Genomic DNA, 27,062 nt, shown 5'->3' with positions numbered 1-27,062 from the left:
TTCAGTCAAATGTATAAAGATCAACTGAAGTGTTCTTCAATTAGTTCAATAATTTTATTTTCAAAACTTTTTTCATGAAACCCTTTGGTGTAATATCTAAAAATTTTACGCTCAAAATGGACTTGAATGCAGGAAACTGCATCTAGAATATTCAATGTTTTCTTCAGTGTTGGGGTTAGGGACTGGAGGGACAATGCTCCCAAATCCCCCAAGAGGGGCATCACCTTTGGCTGCCCGGGCTGCCTCATTCCAAAACCTGGCAGCCCGGCGGTCTGTCAAGGTGGTTAAGTCAGTGTCAACCCCTGGGAAAGCACAATTGTCTCCATTGATTATCTCAATACCAAAGCCATATATTCAAGGACTTTTCAAAAGATTTTTGCCAAATTTCCAAATTTCCAATGATGTCTCCAGGCTGAAATTCAAGGACCCTTCACATCTGTATGAACTACTTAAGTAACAAGTGCTTACTGTAACGGGCATCATAACATATGTCCTCTAAATGACCCCTGCTGTTGAAAATGAAGTATTTGATAGCACAACAATGTTTGTAATGTCATACTACACCTATTTACCAAATTTCATCAAAATCATACAATATCTAAATTTTGACCAATCAGAGGGCTTGGTCTGGCCGACCAGTCAGATGACCGATCAAAAACAGGTACTCTTGTGCACCACCGTTCATACATGAACATGTAAACTTTCATTGAATTCCACCCTATTTTCGAGAAACATGTCGGAAACCTCGTCATAGAAAATAACACTCGTGTAAAGATTCAATGAATTTCACCCTTCAGTTTTCGAGAAACATGTCGGAAACTTTGTCACAGAAAAAAGTGGCAGAAATAAGAAACATAGCAAAGCATAATATCCCCAAACTTCGTTAAGGTGACATACTTTTTTTTTTTATAATTTACTTTTTATTCAGTGTTTTCATCAAAAAATGTACAATACATAACTTTCTCTCACATACACACACACACACCCACACATACTAAGGCTTGTATACACTCAATCAATTAAATTTGTATAAATCAAAGATATTCAAAATTTCTGTAATTGATCATTTATCACATACACACATTTATACACACACACACCCATACATATGTCCCACTCAAACATCAAATGCAGAGAAAACTAAATAATCAAGATTTCTGTACTGTAAATACATTGCATCAATTACACTCACAATTTACACATGTGTAAGGTGACATACTTACCAGCTTTTGATTCCTCCTCCTTCTTCCATAGTTTTACTTTCTCTCCTCGAGGTAAGGCACTTAGTGTGATCTCCAATGACGACTGTGGAGAAGTCTGAGGAAACTTGGCCACCGGCTTCCCAAGGACTACTGCTGCTTTCCTACACACATGCTTGATGCGGGGCCCACGTCCCTCAGATGCTGGAGACGAGGCTACACTCTCCGGCGAGCTGGTTAAGGGAGCTGAAACACCTTCCTCTAGCTCGCCTACGATCTGTGCCGTCGCAGGTATAGTTTTAGGCGGGGACATCAATCCTTCTGTGACAACAATCACACATTCATTGTATGATATATGGGTACATACAATAATATCATCATCTTTTATTGACTTGATATTTTGTGGATCTGAAGAATTTTAACAAGAAAATGTCTGTTGGACATAAATGCCCCCGCTGCAACTCGATACCACGAAAGTTTTGGTGAAGACCGCATCAGCAGTTCCCGAGTTACATTGCATTGGGACACGACACTACGGGATGGGACAGGACGGACATGCATGGGTAACACTGTGTGTCCCTCCATGCCATGGCCGAGGGCCTATTAAATATGCTTCATCACCAAAAGTCTATACAATACTCCAAAAGTTACATACAATTATCAAATATAGAGGCATGTTAAATTCATATGTTATTTTCAAAAAATATACAAGATAACAAAATTCTATACACCAAATGCTTGTAGGAATAATAGATTGTAATATGTACGATATTAAAGATCACACTTTTTCAAAAAAGTGATGCTCAGGAAATTTTCACTACAGAAAGGCCAACCTATCAGCTTCAATAAATTTCTGATATAATTGCTGTATTAGAATGTCTCTAAGTTACCTGTGTTCTCGGCCGAATCTCCTTGGACAAGTCTCTTAGTTGGTGAATCCTTCAATGGTTTCAGTTTATCCTCGGCTGGCAGTACTTCTTGACATCGCAGGTATCGACAAAACACGCACCGTCGTATATCAGTATTACAGTTACCTACAATCACACATACATATACCAAACCTGATTCGGTAAAATGAAGGCATGTTTTAGGATAAATGCGGATAAGTTTCTCAATGGGGATGATCAACTGCAGGATCAGAAAATTCTGATGTAGTATGTAGTGAAATATGTCCATTTTATTTCTAGTAGGTAAAAGATATTTTTTTATGAAAGGAGCATTCTTCATAAATTTAGTTTATTTGATTATCTGCTGTGTTTATCGTCCTGTGAACAGCCACAGTCATTTGAAGGCAGGATCTCCTTGTAGTAGTTGGTGACTACCTCACTGAACAACATATATCGGAGGCCCATCGCATGCTATTCCAAGCAATTAGAGTAAAATGTCTTGCAAAAGGACACAACCACGACAGTACAGACGAGCCCGTTTCTCAGCTTCAAGAGAAACACAAACAGACAGAGGCAAGGAGCGTCAAACTACCCACCTCGGATCTTCACCTGAGGCTACGTGGCTGGTACTCTAACCAAATGAGCTATCGTAGCTCCTGTTAAATTTAGAGAGAATATGTCGCTGCAATATATCAACATTTCAATACTAATAAGTCTGTAAACATGTTTCTCTCATATGTGTCTGTTAAATCATTATCTCTCATATGATATACAACTCCCTTCAATTTCTCCATGTATGTAAAAATTGACTCTGTTGACATCAAAATGGTCTAATAATGCTAAACTAGAAGATTATTTCATAGTAGTCTACAGCTGCCAATCAAATTTGTATTTTATGTAAGAAGTGACACTTTGGTCACCGACAAACCAACATGTGTCTAACGAAGTAGAAACACAGAGCCTGGAAAGAGTCTTTAAATTATTAACCATTACAGAAGAATTCTTTTTCTTTTGCACGTTTCATGTGGACCCTGTAAAATCGTCGACAACCATCACAGCATGGGACGCCATAGTAGTTCCGACGCCGCACTGGGGGAAGATTGGAATCCTTACACACCGCACAGACCAAACCCTCCCTTGTACTGTGTGGCATCCCTGTAGGAGAAAATTTTATGGAGTCCTTATCATTTTCTATTCCTCGAGGCCGTTCCATCACAAATCCTGATAACAATACTTCTTTAAGCATGCATATAAAATTTCAACACCAAAATCCAGAATAGGTTCAAATTTAGTTACAAGCAACAAAACTATTTTTCCTTGGTTGTTATTTCAAATTTCCTTTCATAAAACCCATCACTGAACACCAATAATTTGGACTTTATTTTGTAATCAATATATTTGAAAGTTTGATAATAAGTAATGAACAGATTCCTGGTTAAGGGGAGATCACTCCAAAATTTGACTCGCTCGAGGGATGGGATTAATGCCCTCTCTTCTGCAACCCCTATGGATGTGACCTACCCCTCTGTTCCCTAACTCATCCTCTCCAGCCCCTAGGGATGTGACCTACCCACCTCTGTCCCCTAACTCATCCTCTCCAGTCCCTAGGGATGTGACCTACCCCTCTGTCCCCTAACTCATCCTTTCCAGCCCCTAGGGATGTGACTTACCCACCTCTCCAGTCCCTAGGGATGTGACCTACCCGCCTCTGTCCCCTAACTCTTCCTCTCCAGTCCCTAGGGATGTGACCTACCCACCTCTGTCCCCTAACTCATCCTCTCCGGTCCCTAGGGATGTGACCTACCCGCCTCTGTCCCCTAACTCATCCTCTCCAGTCCCTAGGGATGTGACCTACCCACCTCTGTCCCCTAACTCATCCTCTCCAGTCCCTAGGGATGTGACCTACCCACCTCTGTCCCTTAACTCATCCTCTCCAGCCCCTAGGGATGTGACCTACCCGCCTCTGTCCCCTAACTCATCCTCTCCAGTCCCTAGGGATGTGACCTACCCTCCTCTGTCCCTTAACTCATCCTCTCCAGCCCCTAGGGATGTGACCTACCCCTCTGTCCCCTAACTTACCCTCTCCGGTCCCTAGGGATGTGACCTACCCACCTCTGTCCCTTAACTCATCCTCTCCAGTCCCTAGGGATGTGACCTACCCACCTCTGACCCTAACTCATCCTCTCCAGCCCCTAGGGATGTGACCTACCCACCTCTGTCCCCTAACTCATCCTCTCCAGCCCCTAGGGATGTGACTTACCCCCCTCTGTCCCTTAACTCATCCTCTCCAGCCCCTAGGGATGTGACCTACCCTCCTCTGTCCCTTAACTCATCCTCTCCAGTCCCTAGGGATGTGACCTACCCTCCTCTGTCCCTTAACTCATCCTCTCCAGCCCCTAGGGATGTGACCTACCCTCCTCTGTCCCTTAACTCATCCTCTCCAGCCCCTAGGGATGTGACCTACCCGCCTCTGTCCCCTAACTCATCCTCTCCAGTCCCTAGGGATGTGACCTACCCTCCTCTGTCCCTTAACTCATCCTCTCCAGCCCCTAGGGATGTGACCTACCCCTCTGTCCCCTAACTCATCCTCTCCGGTCCCTAGGGATGTGACCTACCCACCTCTGTCCCCTAACTCATCCTCTCCAGCCCCTAGGGATGTGACCTACCCCTCTGTCCCCTAACTCACCCTCTCCGGTCCCTAGGGATGTGACCTACCCACCTCTGTCCCCTAACTCATCCTCTCCAGCCCCTAGGGATGTGACCTACCCACCTCTGTCCCCTAACTCACCCTCTCCAGTCCCTAGGGATGTGACCTACCCACCTCTGTCCACTAACTCATCCTCTCCAGTCCCTAGGGATGTGACTTACCCACCTCTGTCCCCTAACTAATCCTCTCCGGTCCCTAGGGATGTGACCTACCCCTCTGTCCCCTAACTCATCCTCTCCGGTCCCTAGGGATGTGACCTACTCACCTCTGTCCCCGAACTCATCCTCTCCAGCCCCTAGGGATGGGACTTACCCGATTCTGATTCCTTCTCATCCAGTCCCCAGGGATGGGATTCCCCTAACCCACTTACCTGACTCTGTTCCCTGCCCCCCGGGTCCTGGCTGATCGTCCTTGGCATCCATGTAACTCTTTGCTACCCCCGCAAATGTTGAATAACCAGACACCTTGCTGAATCCTCCAACTGCAGATCCTTGCTTCAGTCTCATTTTCTCAAGCTTGGCTTCCATCTTTATTTCCTGCAAGTCACAAAATAAACCACAAAGTTCAATTGTTAAAAAGAAGGACAGAAAAGTTTGGGGTCTAAACAGACACACCCACACTCCAAAAATGTTTCCCATATGATTTCCCCCTCTCTTGAACTTTATTCAAGGTTGGTTATGATTTTTGTTTTACTTTTATCATTTTGACATTTATATAATATCTTAGATATTTAACACTAAATAAACACTAGTCTTATAACTTAATTTGAATTGTTGTTACTAGAATTCATGTCACTCAATAATTCACTGGTCTAATAATCTAGTAAATTTGTCTCGTAACTGTTAATACAAGAAGACACTTTGACAACCATTAACGTAACTATGGTCATATTTCATGAAATTAAATATCAATTGTATGTTCATTAGACGACATATATGCTAAATCATACTTGTGAATTTGAAGCAGGCATACTGATAAAACTTTTATTTTATTTTCTCATGAAGAAGTAAGCATTATTTCTTAAGTACAAGTGGAGGACAAACAAACATTTTTGTTTTAAATTTGTACAGGGCTTTTTCTCACTGGTTTGGGAAAGGGCCTTTTTGTCTCATTTTGGGAGGAAAATTGGTGAATTGGGAAAGTTTTTTTCAGGAGGAAACTGCAAATTTTGGGAATTTGGCGTCAATATGAAATAATTTCAACTGGGAACAGGGCCCATTAACGGCCCCAAAAAGCCATCAGAAAAAGCCCTGGAGTATTATGTGTTCAAACCTTTTTGAGTGTTCTTGCAAAGTCTGCCTTCGATCTATTGAGGGCTGATCGACTTAGCTGGAGTTTGGCCTTCCGTAAAATGTTGTGTCCCTTCCTTCGCGTGGCTAGAGCTTCTTTTTCCAGCGCCTCCAACCTCTGCCTCTCCGAGAGAGCACTTTGTCCAGACACACCAAATTTCGGTGGTGCAAATATCGGCGACGTTGGTAGTTTCGATGGAGAAGTGACGGCACCTGCAAGCTTTGACGGTGTTAGGTGTACTCTTTTAGACTCCTGTACACCTCCGACAGCAGCTTTCTCTTCTTCAATTGTTTTACGTGCTTGAAGTTTTTTCTCAAATGATTTTACTTGAAAAGCCTGGATGCGTTCGTCTGTCAGTTTGATGCGGACCTTTAGACTGGGCTTCCGGGCACGCTTTCCCTCGACAATTAATGGCTGGTCATACAACGACAGCGTCTGTCCTGCTAAAATTGATCACACGAATAATTAACATTGAAACTGTCTTTAAGACTACTCTATAGATCAAAATTATAATTAGACATGTATCTATTAATAGTAACCATGACCTCAAATGTTAACCATGACCTTGACATTGAAACCCTGAGGTATTCCCTCTCTTTTGTATGATACAATTAAACCAGAATGTATTCTATATAAAAACTATTACATCAAAATCTGGTGGTGTTATGAGACAGAAAGTGAATTATTGATTTTTTTTTAAAGATATTCATCTTTATCATTACCAACCAGAGGCCTCGGGTCATATACATGTGGAGGCGAAACATATATTTCATCCTAGCAAAAACATTGTGAAACATGATCTCATATACTAGGTCAAAAATTTCCTATACAAGTTCGAATTCCCCATACAAGGACTGAAAATTTCCCGTACAAGGACTGAAAGTTTGAGCAACATTCTCTAGATTAAGCTTGACAAGCAATGACATTGAATGACATCAAATCAGCCGACACTATAAATTTTGGCCTTAGGAGCATAATATGATGAATATATACTTCTCCTCGGTTATTGACTTCTTTTATAAAAATCTGAAAATTCACAACTCAAATCAGTGGAGTGATTCAATCCTCCATTGGATAACTCACCAACAATATACTACTGAGATGAACATACCTTCTATAGGGTCAAACAGGTGCCCGGGAGGAGGTCGGACGGGTGGCCCTGGGGGCAGACTGGTTAATTGTGGGGACTTCATCTGTTCAGCCTTGACCTTTGACTTTTCTGGTACTTTTCCTCTTGCACTAGTAACGGGGAACGTCTCTGATTTAGGTGACAGTGTACTGTCTTCTACACGAGATCTCTTGGTCATTATTTGATTAAAATCATCTTGTTCTAAAAATCTCTTATTTGGAATAATAACTCTGGATGACCTTGAACTTTGTGTTGGTAGCACAAACTGTTTCCGCGGATATGCTGGACCTCTAGGGCTTTTAGGGCTTGTGACTGGAGATTTCACCTTCCCCGGTACTTTGACTGTCTGTTGGCCTTTACGAGCTTTCTGAAGCAACTGCTTGGCCAGATTTTGTTGACCCTTGACCCCCTTTGACCCCTGAGCTACAGACAATTTATCTCTCTCCTTGACCTTTTTCTTGCTGTATTGTGGAGTTTCTTCATTTGCCCCATCTTTTTTCCCCTTTTTCTGTTTAACATTTACCGCCCCAGTTTTTTTCACACCTGTCTCAACAGATTTTCGCTTTACCTGGACCTTTTGGGGTTAAATCAAACTTCACACTTTTTTTGTCCAGAGATTTACGAGAAAACTGTGGAGAGCTCTCCGAACCTGATTTTTCCTTTTTCACTTTAAATTTAATTTTCAGGGACTTTTGAGTTTCTTCTCGGGCTTGTTTCAGCATGGACGATTTTGATGGTTTGACAATGCCATGCTTCAGTAGTTCTGTGTAAGATTTACGGATACCACGGCCACGATCAGGCGAGGCCAGCTTTTCCTTGGCCTTGGCAAGCCTACTACCAATCGGCTTGAATGACGTAACTTTTTCTGGAGAGCTTTCACACTGAGCCAACATGGCCTTGAGCTTTTTTTCTGATTTTTGTACATCTTTTTGAGTGAAACCCTCAAAGTCTTCCTCCTGAAAAAGAGCATAGGATGTCCAACAGATTAAATACATCAGACTTTTTTCTGAGTTGAAAATAATTGTGTATCATTCTGCTCGGCAAAACTTTTAAAAAATATCTTTATCTTATTTGACAAACATACAGTCTAAGCCGGATATAATGAAATCCTGGGGACTCTTGAGAATTTGTTCATAATAACATGTACAGGGTTTACCAGTTCGGCTTACAGAGTTACTCCCCTTGCTTGTAACGATTACAGGTGTAGATAGAATAACACTTTTTATTATATAAATGCAATCATGTACATCCAATAAATTGTAATACAAACTACATACAATAATATCAATAAGATCATGAGGGCCAAACATTGGTAAACATGAAAACGTGTAATGTCTACAAGACATAAATGCCCCTACTGCCACTTACTCAGTTTAGTGAGGATTGCATCAGCAGTTCTCGAGATTAACTAGTCATGTTGCGTCGGGACGGGACAGGATGGGACAGACATTGGAAACACTACATGAACCCCCCCCCCCCCCCCCCCCCCCATCCATTCAACAATGAAAACATCATATATCATTGAGCCAAAAATTGGTAAAAAAAAAAAAAAAAATTTTTTTATTAAGACATGATGACGTGCCATTCTTTCAGCGATTCTGACCGAATCAGTAATTTACTTTTTTGAGAGCCTAAATGGTTTTTGTTTTTGTTTTTTTTCTGACATTACCCCGCTTCTCACTAAGAAATTTCTCTTTCTTTCGTACTATCATCCCAATCTTATTGATTCTATATCAATTATCAATATACCATTCAAAGAGAAAGTTTATCAGTGTTTATATCTAAAACAAATTACTGCTGAAAGAGAAATCAAAACTTCGGCATAAATTGTTCATGTATACTAGATATAACAATTTGAGAAATTATGTACTTGCTTTTCAAGAATTATAGTTTTTGTGGGATTCTTTATGTCAAGAGACAGTTATCACTCCAATCCTGAAGATTTGGTCTTACAAGAAGATGAAATGTCAAACAGATTTTAATTAACATGTTTGTTAATCAATTATATTTATCTTAATACAACTTTTGACCTGTATATTCTAGTTGATTTTTAACGTATTTTTTTCTTCAGTTTCCTGACAAAGTATTTTGGTCAAGAATTAATAAAGTGTTAAGGAAAGTGATTGTAGATGTATCACGCATGGATTTATTCATAAAATTTGTTCCTATGTATGGGAGGAGTGTGCCCCTATAATGATAAAACTGCACATGGATACTTTTACACTAACTATGAATTAAAGAGTTTTTTTATTCTTTGGGATGGGGGTTTTCTGTCACATTTTGGGAAGAACATTGGTAAATTTGGAATGAAATTTTCAGCAGTAATCGGCAAACTTTGAGTTAGCTTTTGACATATAATTTCACAGAATAGGACCAATTATTGTTCGTTCATTTAGCCTGAAAAAGCTGAGTATCAATCAACTAAGCAAGACCAAGCATATTTAAACATTAAAACCTTTGTTATATGTACTGTACAGCTGAAGCCCCCTTTTTAAATAGACAGATTGAAAACAGAATGGTACATCAAGATATTTTTTAAATACGAAAGATAAAGAAGAAAATAAATCATCAACCTTTTGAATATCTATTTTTCGACATAGCCGTATAATATTCTTTTGGCCCCGGATATGACGCGACAGGTGGCGTTACAGGTCAAGATGAAGTATGATTGGCCAATGTAGCAGTAAATGCAAAATGCAGATATGTCGTTAAAAACGAAACAAAGTTAAGAATGCGAGCTGAATAAGTGGATATATCTTTTTAAATGACTCATTAATGAAATGACATTCCTATTCCTGATTCAAATGCAATCTTATTATCACCAAAAATGATTCAAACTGATATAATTTTGTTATCCGTGCTGAAACACATTAGTTCGTTAAGTTATTTAACCAGCAGTACCAGCATTAAAACTATGCTGTTTATCTTTTTAAAGATATTTCTTGTTAAAAACTCATATGAGCTATAGCTACAAATAACCACACAAATACCTAACTGATAACATATCTTATATTTATTTAAATATAACAATTCCTATTTAGCAGAATATCTGGGACATTATTCTGATTAAACAATGTGCAGGTGAATTAGTGCAGTCATTATGCTATAAATGTTAAGCATCAGAAACATGATAATTTCTGTATGTCCTTGGTCTGCAAATCTGTCTTGAAATTAGAAATTTAAAAAAGTCCTTCCTCATCTCAATGACTAAAAAATCCAATCTATTAGCTCAATGTCCCAGCTTCACCTTTAAAATGACAACAATGATAATTGATATTAGGCCGATTTTTGAACGTTTCTGCTGTGTATTATGTTGATGCAACATCAGGAAATATTTCTAAGCTACAGATTTCCTGACAAATTCACACGAAATGCCCCGTCGTCAATGTTTAGATCGGGAGAGCATGACCAACAAGTAGGGGCAGACCTCATAATTACTGTAAATCACAATCAGAGTGTAACATATCATATATAAACGGTAAGAATAAAGATCATTCTACCCGAGAATCTCAACTAGGTGTACAATCAAGGCCAGATTATTGCATATCCGGCAAAAAAATCTATAAACCCATATCGGAATTTTCGCGATGGCGGCCATTTTGACGAAGCGTTCGGATGTAACAAATTATTACCTCATCTGACTCTCCAAACAATTCACGGAACAACCGCAGACCTCTGTGGATACTGGCCACAAGAACCAATGTTGGATCGTTGACATTTTTTGCATCGTCGGCGCCGTATCGGACACCCATACGATCAAACCTGCATCCAGGACGACCGGGAAATCTCAACCGCGCCATGTTTGTGGATCCCGAGATAGAAAAGATGGCGGTACATCGAGGCACTGACCGATATTTTTAGCTATGTCCAACTTCTGAAGTTTTCTAATGGAAGCCAAACAACATCTTATTATGACATAAGCATTTTTAGCATTCGAGTATTTTATTCATTTCATTAATTTTGAAAGTTTTACTATCTTTGTGTGTGAATTAATCGCTGAAATTCATAAGTTTTTTGCATATACATAAACCGGGCCGTCATGTGACCAATTAGCATGCAGAAATTACCCGCCAAAATTCACTGACCTACCACCTCTACGTCTGTATTTTAACAAAAGCTTGATAAAAACTGAATATATGGCTTGTTTGACGTTGCAACAGAGTGTGCTTCATAATCCCGCATAGTTAGATAAGAGACACCGGCTTATAATTTACAGACAAATTCTGTTTTCTTCCTAAAAATAAGGTTTCACGACGACGTGAGTAATTTTACTACGATATATTTACGTTACGAATTTTCCCACAATCCTCTTTCATTCAACTTTCACATTGAGAGTACCGCTACTCGACCCACTGACCTCAAACCTAAACACGTGTTTCAGTCCACAACTCGGAATAATTACAAGTCATAGAAAAGATGGGAAATTTTAGGATGTGTACATACAATGTTTTGAGCGTTGATTAAAAATCCAATGGGTCAATCCTCTCTTCACCAGGACATTGTTTATCAATTGATTGTGTACGTAGTACTACCAAATGTTTACCTGAGTGAAATGCGAAAATGACCTTTAGTAAACAATCAAACATTCAACAAAATAAAATCGGATTTATTTATGTATTTATTCATTCATTCTTATTAGTATTATTCAGGCGCGGATCCAGGAATTTGAAAAGGGGAGGGGGAGGGGGTCCAGTAATTTATTTTGGCGAGGGGTCTGGGGGCCAAATTTCGGAAAATGAAATGATTATAGCAAATTTTGCAATCTTTCGAGGATAAGATTTTCGATAAGGGGGGGGGGGGGGGGGGGGGGGGGGGCGGTTATATAAACATATATATAAACACCCGTGTTTCGATCTCCTAACACGACTAAAACAGCTTTATACATGATATGATGTTCGGTTTAAACAGGTTTCTGTGGTGTCCGGTTTAAACAGGTTTCTGTGGCGTCCAGTTTAAACAGGTTTACGTGATGTCCGGTTTGAATATGTTTACATGATGTCCGGTTTAAACAGGTTTATGTGATGTCCGGTTTAAATAGGTTTATGTGATGTCCGGTTTAAATATATGTTTATGTGATGTCCGGTTTAAATGCATTTATGTGATGTCCGGTTTAAACATGTTTATGTGATGTCCGGTTTGAATGTGTTGATGTGATGTCCGGTTTAAATATATGTTGATGTGATGTCCGGTTTAAATATATGTTTATGTGATGTCCGGTTTAAATGTATTTATGTGATGTCCGGCTTAAACAGGTATATCTGATGGTGTCTGATTTAATCATTTTTATGTTAAGTCCGGTTAAAACAGGTTATGTGAAGACCGGTTAAAATGTGTTAATGGGATGTCCGATATAAATAAGTTTCTGGGATGTCCGGTTAAGACAGGTTTATGTGATTTCCGGATTAGAAATGTTTATGTGGTTTCCGGATTAGACATGATTATGTGGGGTCCTGTTTAAGAAAGGGTTAGGCCTATGTGATGTCCGGTTAAAATTCTACATTTGAAGTATTGCAGCTAATATTAAAGGGAGGTAACTCTGGTGTTCTTCTCGAAAGTTGATTTTATTTTGAAGTTATTTCCGAAATGATTACTTCTTTATTTTATTTTAACGACATTAAACGTCCTTGCGACGCTTTTAAAATGACAACACGTACCTCACCGATACGGTAGGTAGGTCTGGTAGGACGACAGAAAGTGTCAGTTCTTAAAAATCGGAAAAAGCAAAACCGAAATTTAAAATAATACAAGAACATTATCTGTTAATCAAAAACATATCAACAGAAAATGGAGTATACCACTATTACATTTTCTATTGATACAGAATTATCAGAGACATATATACATATATGTATATATGTCTCTCTGGAATTATGTACAGATACGATTTTAGTCTGAGTGTCCTCTGGTCGTGAAACCTCAGATTTCAGATAGACAGTCGGTGTCTGGGACTAGTGCAGTATCGGCACATACACGAGAACCCTTGGATTGCAAAGCTAGGAAGAATTCCATCACCAACCGCCAGGTGTAATTAAGATATTACAAACAGTTATAAAGAGATTTTTTTTATTATATAATCGCCTTCCTTCCTTCCTTCCTTCCTTCCTTCCTTCCTTCCTTCCTTCCTTCCTTCCTTCCTTCTCGAACCCAGTTATACCAGTAAACTGTTTTACGGATAGATTGTCACTAAGCCTATTATTATATACTCGACATACCATAGTAAACCGGTAGCTAATCCAGGGTATAACCTAAACTACTGATAACGCCTTAGAGAAAATCTCTTTTTATCCCTATTTATAGTCTCAACTGAATGAAGAAAGGAATTGCTTGGAATACACTGACGATAAATGTTTTTTTTTATCTCGTACCATTCTTAGACATCGCCAACCCGCTATATATATTAATGTTTAATCATATATTGATTTCCACATTTGTTACACATTTCTTTGTATTCATAGTGAAGTACGCGTCCTGAAAAAAATACTCGAACCGTATATTGATTAAAATATCGTTTTTGACATGCTTCATAAACCAGGTTCTTAAAGCACACGAAGAAGTTTTTAATGCTATTGTAAAACAAACATATAGATACCCCGTGGGTACCTCTTAAACCGACTGATTAGGTTGTTACAGCCGGTGCTTACTTTCCCCGCGGGAGGCCTAATTTTTACCGTCATAAACAGTTAGATGCCACTGTTATGGTTCCGATAAATGCTGACTTGTTTTAGTTAACGATTTTACCAGGGCAGGACATTTTACATAAACCTCACGTCCCTGACAAGAAAAATACGCAGAATTTATTTACAGAAAAATAATTCGCATTACGGTATTATGAAATAAGGCTATATTATCGGTTACCCTTATGGAGCCCCACAATTGTTAACAGTGATATAATTACAACATTGTTTGACACACCTGAGATCCCCCGCGGGGGCCTCACCCTACCCGTAATGTTACTGTTCCACCTCATGATAATGACAGTGGGCCATGTCGGTCTTGCTACACAATGTTTTGTATGTACTGAGGAAACTTTATCGTGATTGGGTCCGTGCAATGGTGATGGCAGTCTCGCGTATCACATTTCAGCCCTGTGTGTATGTGTATACGGGCCGTGTAACTCCCTAGGGGTCCAGTCTGATATTGACCATCTCTATCGTTACATTTGGCGCGATGGTCAAGTGTAGAGTGTTGTACTTGTGTATACATACCTAATGCTTCACTTGTATGATGTTTTTACAACAAGAAAATCCTTTTAATGGAGTAACAGGTACAATGACCCAGCGACTGGACAATGGTCAGTTTTAGTGTCAATCTATAGCACGCGGACAAAGAAGAGGATATACGGATGCGGTCAAGTATACTGTGGTAGTGGTCACTACATCTAACCGTAAACATGATGTCCGAAATTCAAAGTGTTACTGTGACAGGTGGAAAGGCTGATATTTATAGGTTACGCACGAGCTCTCCTCCAAAATTGGAAAGTTTTAAATCGCCTAAAAAATTGGACAGTTTTAATAATTTAAGCAGGAAGTGTTCTAATAGCTCTGATAGATCGACAAAATCGACCCCGTCGGTGAAATGGAAAACGGGTGTTAAGGATGTAAACAGACCGAGTCCAACTACAGCCATGGACGATCGCCTTTCTCCGCGAGTGAAATCGGGTGTTGAATTATCAATTATCAAATCATCGTCGGAAATAAGTGACGTGAAATCGACAACCTTGAATTATTTGAAATCTAGGGCGAATACTGTCACGACCCCAGTCAGTTGCCCGGGGGGTGGGGAAGTGATTCCTCCTCCCCGGTCCCTCCCTAGTAGTGCATGCCCCTCCCCCTGTATTACGGATATCGATTCGGATGCTACAGCAAGGAGCTTTCCCTCGAGCAAGAAATCCCGGGGGAGTCGGATAAGGGCGGAGCCCCAGAAACGGGTAAGAATAGTATTTTGTCAAACATCTATGTTATTATGTTGCTGTGTATGTATACACCAATGAAATGATTAGTGTATTTTAGAAAGTAACGTGTCAAATTTTGACAATTTAAACAACTGTTGATAACCGGTATTTCTCTCACATTTCATTAACTATGATAGAATGTATGATGAAAGACAATATGAAAGGAACTGATTGTTAACACGAACAGACAAGGTATCATGCTTAATCTGTTGTTTTGTTGAAGATGAAGCTGGGGGGGGGGGGGGGGGGGGGGGGGGGGATTTCTTTCTTTCTGAAAGAATTTATCTCATACTGTACAGTATTTTTCAACTATTAAAAGGAATATTTTTAGGGGAGGTAGGGTATGGGGGTGGGGGGTGGGGGTGTTGTTGTAGGGGTGGGGGGTGGAGGACAGGGGTAGTTAAGTCTCCCCCAATCCCTCCGTATGGGATGTAGGAGGGTCTTCCTCAATCTCTCCCTATGTGATGTGGGAGAGTGTCTTCCTCAATCCCTCCCTATGGGATGTGGGAGAGTGTCTTCCTCAATCCCTCCCTATGTGATGTGGGAGGGTATCCCCCTCAATCCCTCCCTATATGGGATGTGGGAGGGTGTCTCCCTCAATCCCTCCCTATGGGATGTGGGAGGGTGTTTCCCTCAATCCCTCCCTATAGGATGTGGGAGGGTGTCTCCCTCAATCCTTCCCTATGGGATGTGGGAGGGTGTCTCCCTCAATCCTTCCCTATGGGATGTGGGAGGGTGTTTCCCTCAATCCCTCCCTATAGGATGTGAGAGGGTGTCTCCCTCAATCCCTCCCTATGGGATGTGGGAGGGTGTCTCCCTCAATTTCTCCCTATGGGATGTGGGAGGGTGTCTCCCTCAATTTCTCCCTATGGGATGTGGGAGGGTGTCTCCCTCAATCCTTCCCTATGGGATGTGGGAGGGTGTTTACCTCAATCCTTCCCTCTGGGATGTGGGAAGATGTCTCCCTCAATCCTTCCCTATAGAATGTGGGAGGTTATCTTCCTCAACTTCTGCCGTTTTAATAGGGTGGATTCGTACACGTGTGACCTATTTGACAAGATTTCCTTGACTCGACGTAAAGATGATATATCGTATTCCTTATCCACATCAATGCCGATGGCCTTGAAAAACGAGGAGTAACCATTTGTCTTCTCTTAAAATCAATTAACTTCAATTTGAGAGCGTCCATGCTGTGTCCTATCCATCACTAACGGGGTCGTAAAGTAGAGAGTGATGCCGACGTCCGGCTGTGAGAGCCGGACAAACCTCTATGGTCAGTCCCTCCATACTACCTCACATGGACAGGTGTTCTCGCTGGACACCTGTAGTAAACAGTAGAATGAATGTAAACAATGAGCGTATGGTTGATTTTAATTTATGACTGATATGTCAGAACGCATTAATCTCACTGACGGATTTTGTAGATTTGTCAGTGTTAGTTAACACATTCAAGGTTATATTCTAATTCTCTCGGACTATTACGTATATGTTATGTATTGTAGACTCAATTACTGACGTCATAATCATTTATGATTAAAGTTGCCTTTATCACGGAAACTTTCAATATGATATTTGATCGCCCCATATCTCAGAAGGATCATATGCATAACATAGTGATACAAATGACGAAGGAAGACAATTTTATGACTCGTACCCTGACTGGACCTCGAACTCACGATCTCTAATTATAAGACCTAGCCAAAAATACCAGCAGCTTATACCACTGCACCACATCCAAACAAAAATGCATATTGCAATAGTAAATCACCAAGAATTTAAACATAAGCACAGGGGTTTGACACGAATTCCCAACCTAAGGTCTATTATTATAAGTTAAGTCCATGTGTTGAGTTTGAGCCAAGCCCCTATAAACAAAAGCGTCTGTATGACGTCATACGTTCACCGTTGACGGTTTCCGGACCAGATGTGGTCCCAAATCATGATGACCGAAGAGTCCTTCATGTGACGTATGCAGAACACGAACACAATTGTACCTGGCATTTGTCTGTATAAGAAAGCTACTAAAAGGGACAATTCAAGAAAGAAAACAAAACAAGCAAGTAACTTGGCAAAGTTCCGGAAGTAATAACCCGGACCGGAAGTAGACAACCCGGAAGGTATCTTTTTACCGTGCCCCTGTGGTGACCGTCATATCAGATTCTGAGTTATACAATTTCTAGAAATATTTTGGATGATGACAAGAGATGTGTCTATAGGACTCTAGCTCTCTTTACATGTCATTGTGTGTATAAATTATATAAGTCTATGATGAGAGAAGCTTTAAGAGAGTGTGGGCGTGGCATCGGATGTTGCTATTGTGACCCTGATGTTGTGGTAAAGGTTTCATTAAATATACATCTTCTTGGTATGTTCGACCTTCCTATGTACATAGTAGACCTATAGTATTTACCTGTATCTATATATACACACATACCTGTATTTATCTCCGCCAGGTCTTAGTTCATCAAGCGTGTGAGTAAGTACTTAGCGACTTTGATTCACGTGAACTACATAAAGACCACACATGTTCTGGGGCGAAATACAAAATTGCAAAAGTCTACTTCATATGTTAAAAAAAAGAAGATTTCAATAAGTGAAGTTCTTGTATACGTTCGCCATATAGGGATACAGATCGTGTGGATTAGACCAGCCACCGGTCCCTAAATTGTGTTTTATTAAAACGCCCAGCTAAATTCTAATAATAGATTAACCCCCCCCCCCCCCCTCCCACAGCCCTAGTTTGAAACACAGGTATGACATGTACATACCCTAGAGACTAAATTCATAAAACTCAATAATGTTTATAATTTTAATATTCCGGATTTAAGACATCAGTCTATGTGTTGATATATGTATGCAATATATATACTAGTAGTACATGTATGTTGTACAGACTGTATATTAGAGTTCGGAACTTCAAAATTATCAGAGACAAAATTATAATACATAGGGAATTGTAATTTAGTTCTCTGATATTTGTAAATATTTCTTAGAAAAAAATAAATAAATAAAAAAAAATAAAAAAACCCAAAACAATGAAAACAAAAATAAACAAACAATCAAACAATAAATAATAATAATAAAAAAAACAAGCAAAAAACAGGTCATGCGAAAAATACATACAGATCTATATATTCTAGTTCGAATTTCAGGTGGTCACGGATCTGATGTATAACGTCTCTAGTAAGAGTTTCATGTACGTATACAATGGTAACGTTTTGGTCAGTGACATAATTGGTCATGTCACACGAGATCTTCACACCGAATTAAAGATGATGGTGGATAGAACAGGTTGTCAACCCCTCGAACACAAACACACTTGACCCTTACCCTGTCCTCTCCGACTCTCTGAAGTGTTGCTTAGATCTAGAGTGCATGGTGAATGGTTAGGCATTATGATCTTGGTGCTGTTAGCGCCATGCCATTTAAGATGAGCATTTGGAATAAATATTCCCCGGAGTGAATGTTTATGTACACACGATGAAACTCACTTTCTAGTATCACGTACTTAATACAATGCTGATAGGAAGGAGCTATTTAATTTATGAGGTATGAAAGCTCTCAATTTTTCAAATTTAGATCCAGAACACAAATGCATCTGGTTGATGAATAATGAAGGTGGGGATGTTATAAAGTTCAAAGTTCAAATTTAAAATAATACAAACTATTTCTGTATCCATTGTGTAATGATTTTGTAATAGGCAATCTAGCTAAGTTTACAACATGAGTATGTTACAAGCAATTTTGCTTAAACGATGTGCATTCATCTGTCTTTTGGCCACTCTACCTCTTTGTGATTGTATTTCCTATATTGGGGGCCGCGGTGGCCGAGTGGTTAAGGTGTACCGACACTTTATCACTAGCCCTCCACCTCTGGGTTGCGAGTTCGAAACCTTACGTGGGACAGTTGCCAGGTACTGACCGTAGGCCGGTGGTTTTTCTCCGGGTACTCCGGCTTTCCTCCACCTCCAAAACCTGGCACGTCCTTAAATCCTGTTAATAGGACGTTAAACAAAAACAAACCAAACAAATTAAACCAATCCTATATTGCCCCATGTGGGTCGGAATTCATTAATAAAGAATTGTATTGTATAAGCAACCAAAATATAAGCATGCAGTTCCTTCTAGAGAGAACAATATATAACCTGTCAAAAGCGGTCCCTGTCTAATCCGGATCCAAGTACTAGTTTTGTTCCCGTGTTTTTACTTGGGTTTTATATTTCACGGAATGTAGTGAAGCTATGTTACGTAAGGACAAACTTTCTTATAAAATGGCACAGTTCCCGCCGGAAATGTTTGTTCTGTACTAAATTTTGAATCGGGATTCTGAGAACACAAGGTTTCCGTATTGAGTAAATAGTATTAATAAGTTCAATGGAAGCCGAACTCGATAGCTTTTTCATAGTTTATAACACAAGCTTAAGTTGTTTTTCAAATTCATATGTCGGACGTCGACCGAACACCGACTAGAGTCTGTGAGACGAAACCTAGTGGGCAGAGTCACGTAGGCGGTAAACCACAAACTTATATAATGTCGGAATACATCTGGCAAATGTGTTTTAGCTGTATTTGTCAGTGACGAGAAACCGCAGAATTTTAGCACGTGCATTTATATTATTTTTAAAATACGACGGGAAATGAATATTTTCTTTATCAAATGTCATTACAAATTGCCATATGGCACACAAATTTCGAACTATATTTCCGCCTTCGTTGTCAGACACGTTTTCGAGTTGACAGCTGTTATGAATTGTTCTAGTTTCAAACTATACGACATTGTTATATTACTATGAGGTGAATTATTGAGGTTTTGAATTTGTTTTGAGTCCAAGCAAGGATGTATGTTCAAATATAATTTTATATTTGGCTTGGGATAGAAAGAAGAAGATAAATGGTTCGAAGTTAATTGAGCAAATAATTGTTTTCCTGTTCGCAATCCCCTGTGTGTTGTGATTTGGAACTGTTCATCGCGCCTCCTCATTGATGCCACGTGACCAGCGAACCGTACCGACGATCACAGGGCTGTTGCCATGGTTACGAACTTTTAATGGATATATATATAATTTTAGTATAATTACGAGAGGCTGGTTTAGGGGTTAGATGTTTGCTTGTCAGGTAGTTTAAACTGTTTATAGTCGGGTCATGTCGCGTAAACAACAAGTAACAACATCTTTTTATTAGTATGAAGTTTATGCGCGTTTATACATTTTTTTTTTTTTTTAGGTTATTAAATAAACTTTCTAAAATGTGTTCAAGAGAACAAGTTTTAAATATTTCAGTGTTGTTAATATAGTATAATGCACTCTAGTCTCGTTATCTGGAAATCAGAGGAGGGGGTGTCGAGATATGCCGATCCAGAGTATTCGAGGTAACAGGTAATTCTAGATCTACTGTCGATTTTAGACGCAGTTTTTGATAACTTTTGTCTGTAAACCTTACGAATTCACAGTACGAATATCAAAAAATCTTTCAGGGTATACTTTAAGCTTTCTTTCGAGTTAAACGGGGTCTTCGAATTTTCAGAATTCGAGGTAATGAAGTTTTATCATTCTACTTTAAAATTGATTTATCAAGCTTTAAGATATATCCCGGTTCCGTTGTTGCCACCGTAACATTTGAGGTTGTGGTTTTACCCGGACTTGATCGAGATTACAAGACGCTTTCTCACATGGAACACATGGCCTTGTTCTCGCACCTTCTCAGGATCGAGTCTCCGTGCTAATCTTCATTTTTAGTTTTGTTTAGCCTTCGTTTATTCTATTTTGAGTTTGAATTATGTTTCGTTATTATGTTGATATTCTTTTGTTATTTTAACTCATGCATAGGAGGGGTGGGGGTGGGGTTGGGGGTGGGTGGGGGGTGGGGGGCTATTTCACTTGTATTCAAAACCATATTTACCAAATGAAAATGTGTATTTCGTTCAATCTCAACCAATAAACGGACAGATTCAAACTTTGAAGCGTGTTAATATTAAGCACAATGACAATAATAGAACGATTTAAACAATCATATTGATATATTTCTTATCTATGTTTTATCGAACACCTGTGACAATAGATTATTTTAACGAGAGACCATAAAATATCTTACTGATTTTCCTGCAACATAAATTGTTTGATATTTTAAATGATTCAGGATTTTCTTGAATAACTGGTTTTATATTTTATAATCTAAATGTCATGCATCTTTTATTTATATCATATCTTGGATATTTAAGTTAAAATGATTTATGAAATATGATTAAGTCCACTCTGTATGTAAAACGAGTCCGCCACGCCTTTTCACCGTGTGGGGCTTTCATTTGTTGATGGTGCTGAATTTTCACGCTTTAAGTAATTCATAAACGCAGAAAAAAATTAATGTAGACAAAATAGTTTATGATGAACATAACTAAAACACAAAAACAAGAAAAGCCAGTTTTCTAGAACGAACATCTCGCCTCATCAAAAGAGTGATCATTTTATGATGTACAGTAAATGTGTTGTCGCCTGCGTGTTTCACATTAGTAAGATTTACGGATACTGTACTACAGCTTATGTTGTTGATGCAATATTTTGATACCCAAGGGTGTATCACTCTCCATTTTTATGTCTTTTGTATGATGTGAAATCTGATTGACCGAAAGGTCAGAGGAATAAATTAACTTAATTGAATCGACATCACTTATGCAGGTCACAGCTGCTTTGGCTGTGTAATAAATCAACTGGTTGTGGGGTTAGAGGATATTCGGAGTACCCAAAAAATGCCTGATACCCACGTGTCACACATTTGTAGTGGGGTCAGAGGATATTCGGACTATACATGGTAATGTCTGATACCCACGTGTTTCACATTGGTAGTAGGGTCAGAGGATATTCGGACTATCATCGGTAATGTCTGATACCCACGTGTCTCACATTGGTAGTAGGGTCAGAGGATATTCGGACTATACCTGGTAATGTCTGATACCCACGTGTCTCACATTGGTAGTAGGGTCAGAGGATATTCGGACTATACCTGGTAATGCCATTGCTAGTACATTAGAGAATATGCGGATTATTTTATTGCCTCCATATGTATGTTTTTTCGCGGTAGTAAGATCAGAGGATACACGGATATGTCGCCATAAAATAAATTTTCTGTATCATAATGACCAGTTCCCTGTGTTCCAGAATAGGTTTGTAATGTTTTAAGTAGGGACTTGAGAACTCTAATAATGTATGTGTGGTTTTGTGGTGTACACAGCGACAACACGGTCAGTTCATAATACTAATCTTTTTTCTGAAGGCATGTCATCTTTGGTAAACTGCAAAAGTATTTATTTACTGAACAATGTGTTTGTTACCGGAACAAAAACATTCTAAAACTTTCGTTTGTATTTGAATAGATAGAATATTTGCCTATTGAATTGTTGAATTTGTTAAAGAAAAAAAAAAGAATTTGAATAAAAAAGGTCATTTTTCCGGTTGATACCCTACACCTGTAATCAATGCTCAAGGTTTACATGTAATTGTAGATTGTTCAGATGTGTTTCCCTTTACAAGTGATCACTCCACAGAGTGCGCGCGGTTGGCCGAATCTCCACTAGATAGCCTCCTCTTTGTGATGTCTCACACAACAATTCCAATAGACAGGAAAGAGTTGATTTCTGCAAACAAAACACAGGTGTCATTTGATAGTTATGAGTTCATTGTTTGTTCTGCAGTCTAGCGAGTCAGTGAAACACGAAATCGGTGACATTCTGACGGCCCAGACCGAATCAGTACTGTCACAAACATTTAACAATAACTTTACCGGTTGTTTTTTGTTCATAGGAAGTTACAGTTGTGTGATCGCACAACGTTCCAAAAACATCGTGCGCACACCGTGCAGACATCGTGCGCACAAAATGTGCGATGTGCGATACAAACCACACAACTGTGCGATACAAACCGCACAGCTAACGAAAGGGTTATAAATATTACGGAATAACTACAAAAAGATATACGAAAAAATTAAAATTATGATATAAGATGGTCGCTTTTATATGTACGTGCTGCATAACAATTGTTTTCATTCATGGAACATGTATGACCTGTTAATTTTTGCTACTTAAGTACCGTCATTTTGTCTCGCAGTGATGTTTTCGACGGCCTGGTGATACATCTACATGTACATGTACCAGAATGGTAGACGGACATCACTACGATTATTTATCTTGCTCAATACATAAATTACATATATTATGTATTTTTAAACACAACAGAAATGTTTCTTTTCATAACAAGTTGTTTTATCTGTTGATTAGTCCTACATTATTTAGCCTGTATATAATCTCGCTGAATACACATTTCTTCGACTCGCCAAGGCCTAGTGGTGTCCTCGACGACGTCCGAGCAAAATATATAAAGTTCTTTAATAATCATTTAGATAACTTATTTAACTATACATCGGTGTTTATTTTCATTCCTAATAATTATTGCATATATTTCACCAAAAATATGGTAATTAGCTGCCTCGTAAAATTTTAATCGTTGTATATCTTTTACAATCGTTCCACACGTTTAAATAATTAGATGACACGTTCCTCATTTTATATCGACCACGATACATATCGCACATGTACCGTTCCAATCGCCCATCGTGCGTGGAACGTTGTGCGATCACATAACTGTAATTGACAACACACAAATATACAGGTAGCATTTACTTAGAATAAGTATTCGAAACAGATGTGAACTTTATGTAGTATAAACTACCTAGCTGTATAAGGTGGTAGCGGTACGGGGTGATGAGCCGACTAATTGCGTATTTTCGGAAACGTGAACAGGTTATACTGTAGTAGGAGTGGAAAAGTGCACGGCCAGACCGAGGTTCGAATTCAGGAACTAGCCGGATGCTCTATCTACCAAGTTAGCTACCAGCTGGTCGCCGAAGATCGACCCGGTCAAGTTCCGCTACAATACTTTATCTGGCTTCTATCAGTTTATGTAATATGCATGTACTGCACTACTCACTCGCAATTCATACATGCTCCTTTTTGGAGATTTTTTTTTTTTGAGAGGGAGAGAATATTGCGTGCGCAAAATATCTACACGCTTTTGTAATTGGTTGATGCACATTTACGATCTTCGCCGAGAGTCACCCGTCAATATCCTGTAGAATATACAAACCAAACACAAAAATCGACTTCCGGTGCTAAATGACAGACGCCTCTAAACAAATTACCTACTTCCGTTGTACACAACACAACACACGATCAACTTCCGGTGTTAATTGTTAATGGCATTCTAACGACCCGCGTGTTAATGGGCCAGGGGCTGCCATTGTTGATATAGAGTTAAGATGTCAAAAGGGTCGCAGTGAACTGGTCTGTTTGAGCTCCCCAGTTGCACCAAAGTATGAATGTATGGTATGTTGGAGACAAACAAATTTTAATGAATTTGACATTTGGATTTATTTTACGAATACTACTGTCGCCAGGTAGTGTAACGTGCAGACATTTTTTTAATTTGATGGGCAAATTGCTTATTTAATCGCTGTAAAACGGTAACTCAGTTTATAAGCCTATTTATCCTGACGTATTTATTTTCATGTCTGTTGGGTATTTTAGTATGGCCTTTTTTTCAAGGTAGCTCGTACTTCTACTATATCTTGATATTTGTTTTCTATTTATACTAAATAGAAGCAGACACATATAGAATATGAACCTTCGGTATATAACTACATACAGGATCATATATGGGGTGCATCCGGAACTCCTCGTTTTTTTCCCTCAAAAATACTTTTTTGAAAGAAAAAACCCCGAGGAGTTCCGGATGACATGGGATGTACATACGCACGTGGAACATATATACGTACACATTATATAGTTGTAAATTGGCGACTTTTCGAGGGAATCCATTTCTTTGTTCCGATACAAATATGAGCGTAGTTGGCCATGGAGATAGCGGTGAAGTACAAAGAAGTTCTCCATTACGGCATATCTCTTCTTCCGTGTGAAATATGAGGACTGTGAAAATAAATGAACAGTCCGTCTTTAGATGGCGTATCAAGGTGAATATATGAATAATGATGTGTCACAATAACGCATGGCTCAATACCACAGGGGCCTGAGATGTTCTGCAAATAACGAGTGATCCGAACCGTGTGCTTGATTTACACGCCCCTGTGCACACTATAAACGACCTATTGTGTACAATAACATACCACAGACAGGTTAAAATTACGACTCATTTTGTACTAAAATTGGACTTTTTAACGAAAAATCGTGTAAATTATTGCTGTTCGCGAAAGACATATCTATATACCGTATATATATTTCAATATTATGTTATCTTAAATACCAGACTGGTAAACAACAATAAACCCAGCATTAAGTGCATTGTCAGGTTTTACAAACGATTTCCTGTTTGGCACACAACCTGTTGGCATGCCCGCGAGCTAATGGCGATCGACAGTTTCCCCTCTACTAACGATAGACGCCTTTCTCCCTCTCTTTCTCCTTGATCTAAAATTAATGATTCCCTATTATGAACAATTTGCACCTTTTTCACGAGACCTTATTATGTCCTTATATCGATTTTCTGTCACATCAATGTAACGAGAGGGTTATATCGGGACCATCCAGTATTAGCAGGAAACATTATAATTTACCTGGAATATGTCCGCTAAACAGCAGTCAATTCAAATGAATTTGTAGATATCAATGAATGAATATGATAACAATAAGATAATTTTTACCTAGTATAGGTCTTTGTAGAATAACGACCGTAAGTCGTCTTGTTTTTATTCTATGGAGTCCTATACCAGGTATTTTTTTTCTATTATTATTGATATTCAATTTATAACTTCAAATTTTTGTCTGTCTTCACTGTTCAATGTGATGAACTACTGCCAGATGTGAGATCTGTATTAATAGAGGAAATTCGAGTTAATTGTCACAGATATGGTAGTGGGGTCAGGGGATACTTGGACTATACATAACAAAATCCTATATCCTCGTGTCGTATACATGGTAATGGGGTCAGGGGATACTCGGACTAAAATTAACAATATCCGATATCCTCGTGTCGTATACATGGTAATGGGGTCAGGGGATACTCTGACTAAAATTAACAATATCCGATATCCTCGTGTCGTATACATGGTAATGGGGTCAGGGGATACTCGGACTAAAATTAACAATATCCGATATCCTCGTGTCGTATACATTGTAATGGGGTCAGGGGATACTCGGACTAAAATTAACAACATCCGATATCCTCGTGTCGTATACATGGTAGTAGGATCAGGGGATAGTCCTAGGGGGGTCAGGGGATACTTGGACTACATCCGATGTCCTCGTGTCACAGTAGTGCGGTCAGAGGGTTCCCGGATTATATCATCTCCAGATATGTCTCCGTCACGGTAATGAGGTCAGAGGATAAATGGATCAAACATTTAAATGTTAGGATATTGTACATGTGTCATTCGAATTACGTTTACAACGCACACTTATCTTACGTTAAACACACATGCAGTATATATTATTGATATGTCACCATAGAAAAGCATTCCGTCCATTTCCCCCTAGACTGGCCCACTGTCTCTAGAATATCAAAATTATAAATAAAATTGAGCTTCATGATTTTGGCCCCTAGGATATGTCTGATCCCAAGTTTCAAACTAGGGGCAGATAATCTAGTATTCGAATTAAGTTTGGCAATTATCAACAAAAAAAACAACAAAAAAAACAACAACAACAAAAACAAAAACAACTTAGGGTCTCGTGGCCAGTCTTCTTTCCCGCCATGATATGGAAAGGATACCATGTTACAGCCATGGAAATATTTCCCTTGTCTTGTACGATTTTCCTTGTTTCCTTTGTTTTGGTTGTTAATCCATTGTAATAACCTAAACAATGTCAACACACATATAATTGTATAGTCATTAATGTATG

General features: G+C 39.1%; 2 protein-coding genes across 4 annotated transcripts in view; one reads left to right on the top strand and one right to left on the bottom strand.

The window, feature by feature from the left end:
• LOC117340710 overlaps window positions 1-11,012 on the bottom strand; it is a 62,721-nt gene extending 51,709 nt beyond the window's left edge. The window contains exons 1-8 of the mRNA XM_033902473.1: window positions 10,845-11,012; window positions 7,835-8,168; window positions 7,195-7,791; window positions 6,066-6,526; window positions 5,164-5,329; window positions 3,074-3,241; window positions 2,090-2,233; window positions 1,224-1,520 (exon numbers count right to left, since the gene is read on the bottom strand). Coding sequence (XP_033758364.1) covers window positions 1,224-1,520; window positions 2,090-2,233; window positions 3,074-3,241; window positions 5,164-5,329; window positions 6,066-6,526; window positions 7,195-7,791; window positions 7,835-8,168; window positions 10,845-11,012 — 2,335 coding nt within the window. The remainder of the gene's footprint in view (window positions 1-1,223; window positions 1,521-2,089; window positions 2,234-3,073; window positions 3,242-5,163; window positions 5,330-6,065; window positions 6,527-7,194; window positions 7,792-7,834; window positions 8,169-10,844) is intronic.
• Window positions 11,013-14,174: 3,162 nt separating this feature from the next.
• The window catches only part of LOC117340798 (dixin-like), a 54,719-nt gene continuing 41,831 nt past the window's right edge, over window positions 14,175-27,062 (top strand). For 2 of the 3 annotated variants that reach the window (XR_004535446.1, XM_033902567.1), the window contains exon 1: window positions 14,175-15,139. Coding sequence is in view for 2 of the 3 variants with exons in the window: in XM_033902567.1 (XP_033758458.1) it covers window positions 14,603-15,139 (537 nt within the window). In the remaining variant the exon portion in view is untranslated. The remainder of the gene's footprint in view (window positions 15,140-27,062) is intronic. The other variant, XM_033902569.1, reaches the window with a different exon arrangement.

The sequence above is a fragment of the Pecten maximus genome, chromosome 13 (assembly GCF_902652985.1).
Source record: "Pecten maximus chromosome 13, xPecMax1.1, whole genome shotgun sequence".
In the NCBI taxonomy this organism is placed as follows: domain Eukaryota; kingdom Metazoa; phylum Mollusca; class Bivalvia; order Pectinida; family Pectinidae; genus Pecten; species Pecten maximus.
The sequence above is the reverse complement of the archived record's forward strand: the minus strand, read 5'-3'. Positions and strand labels throughout refer to the sequence as shown.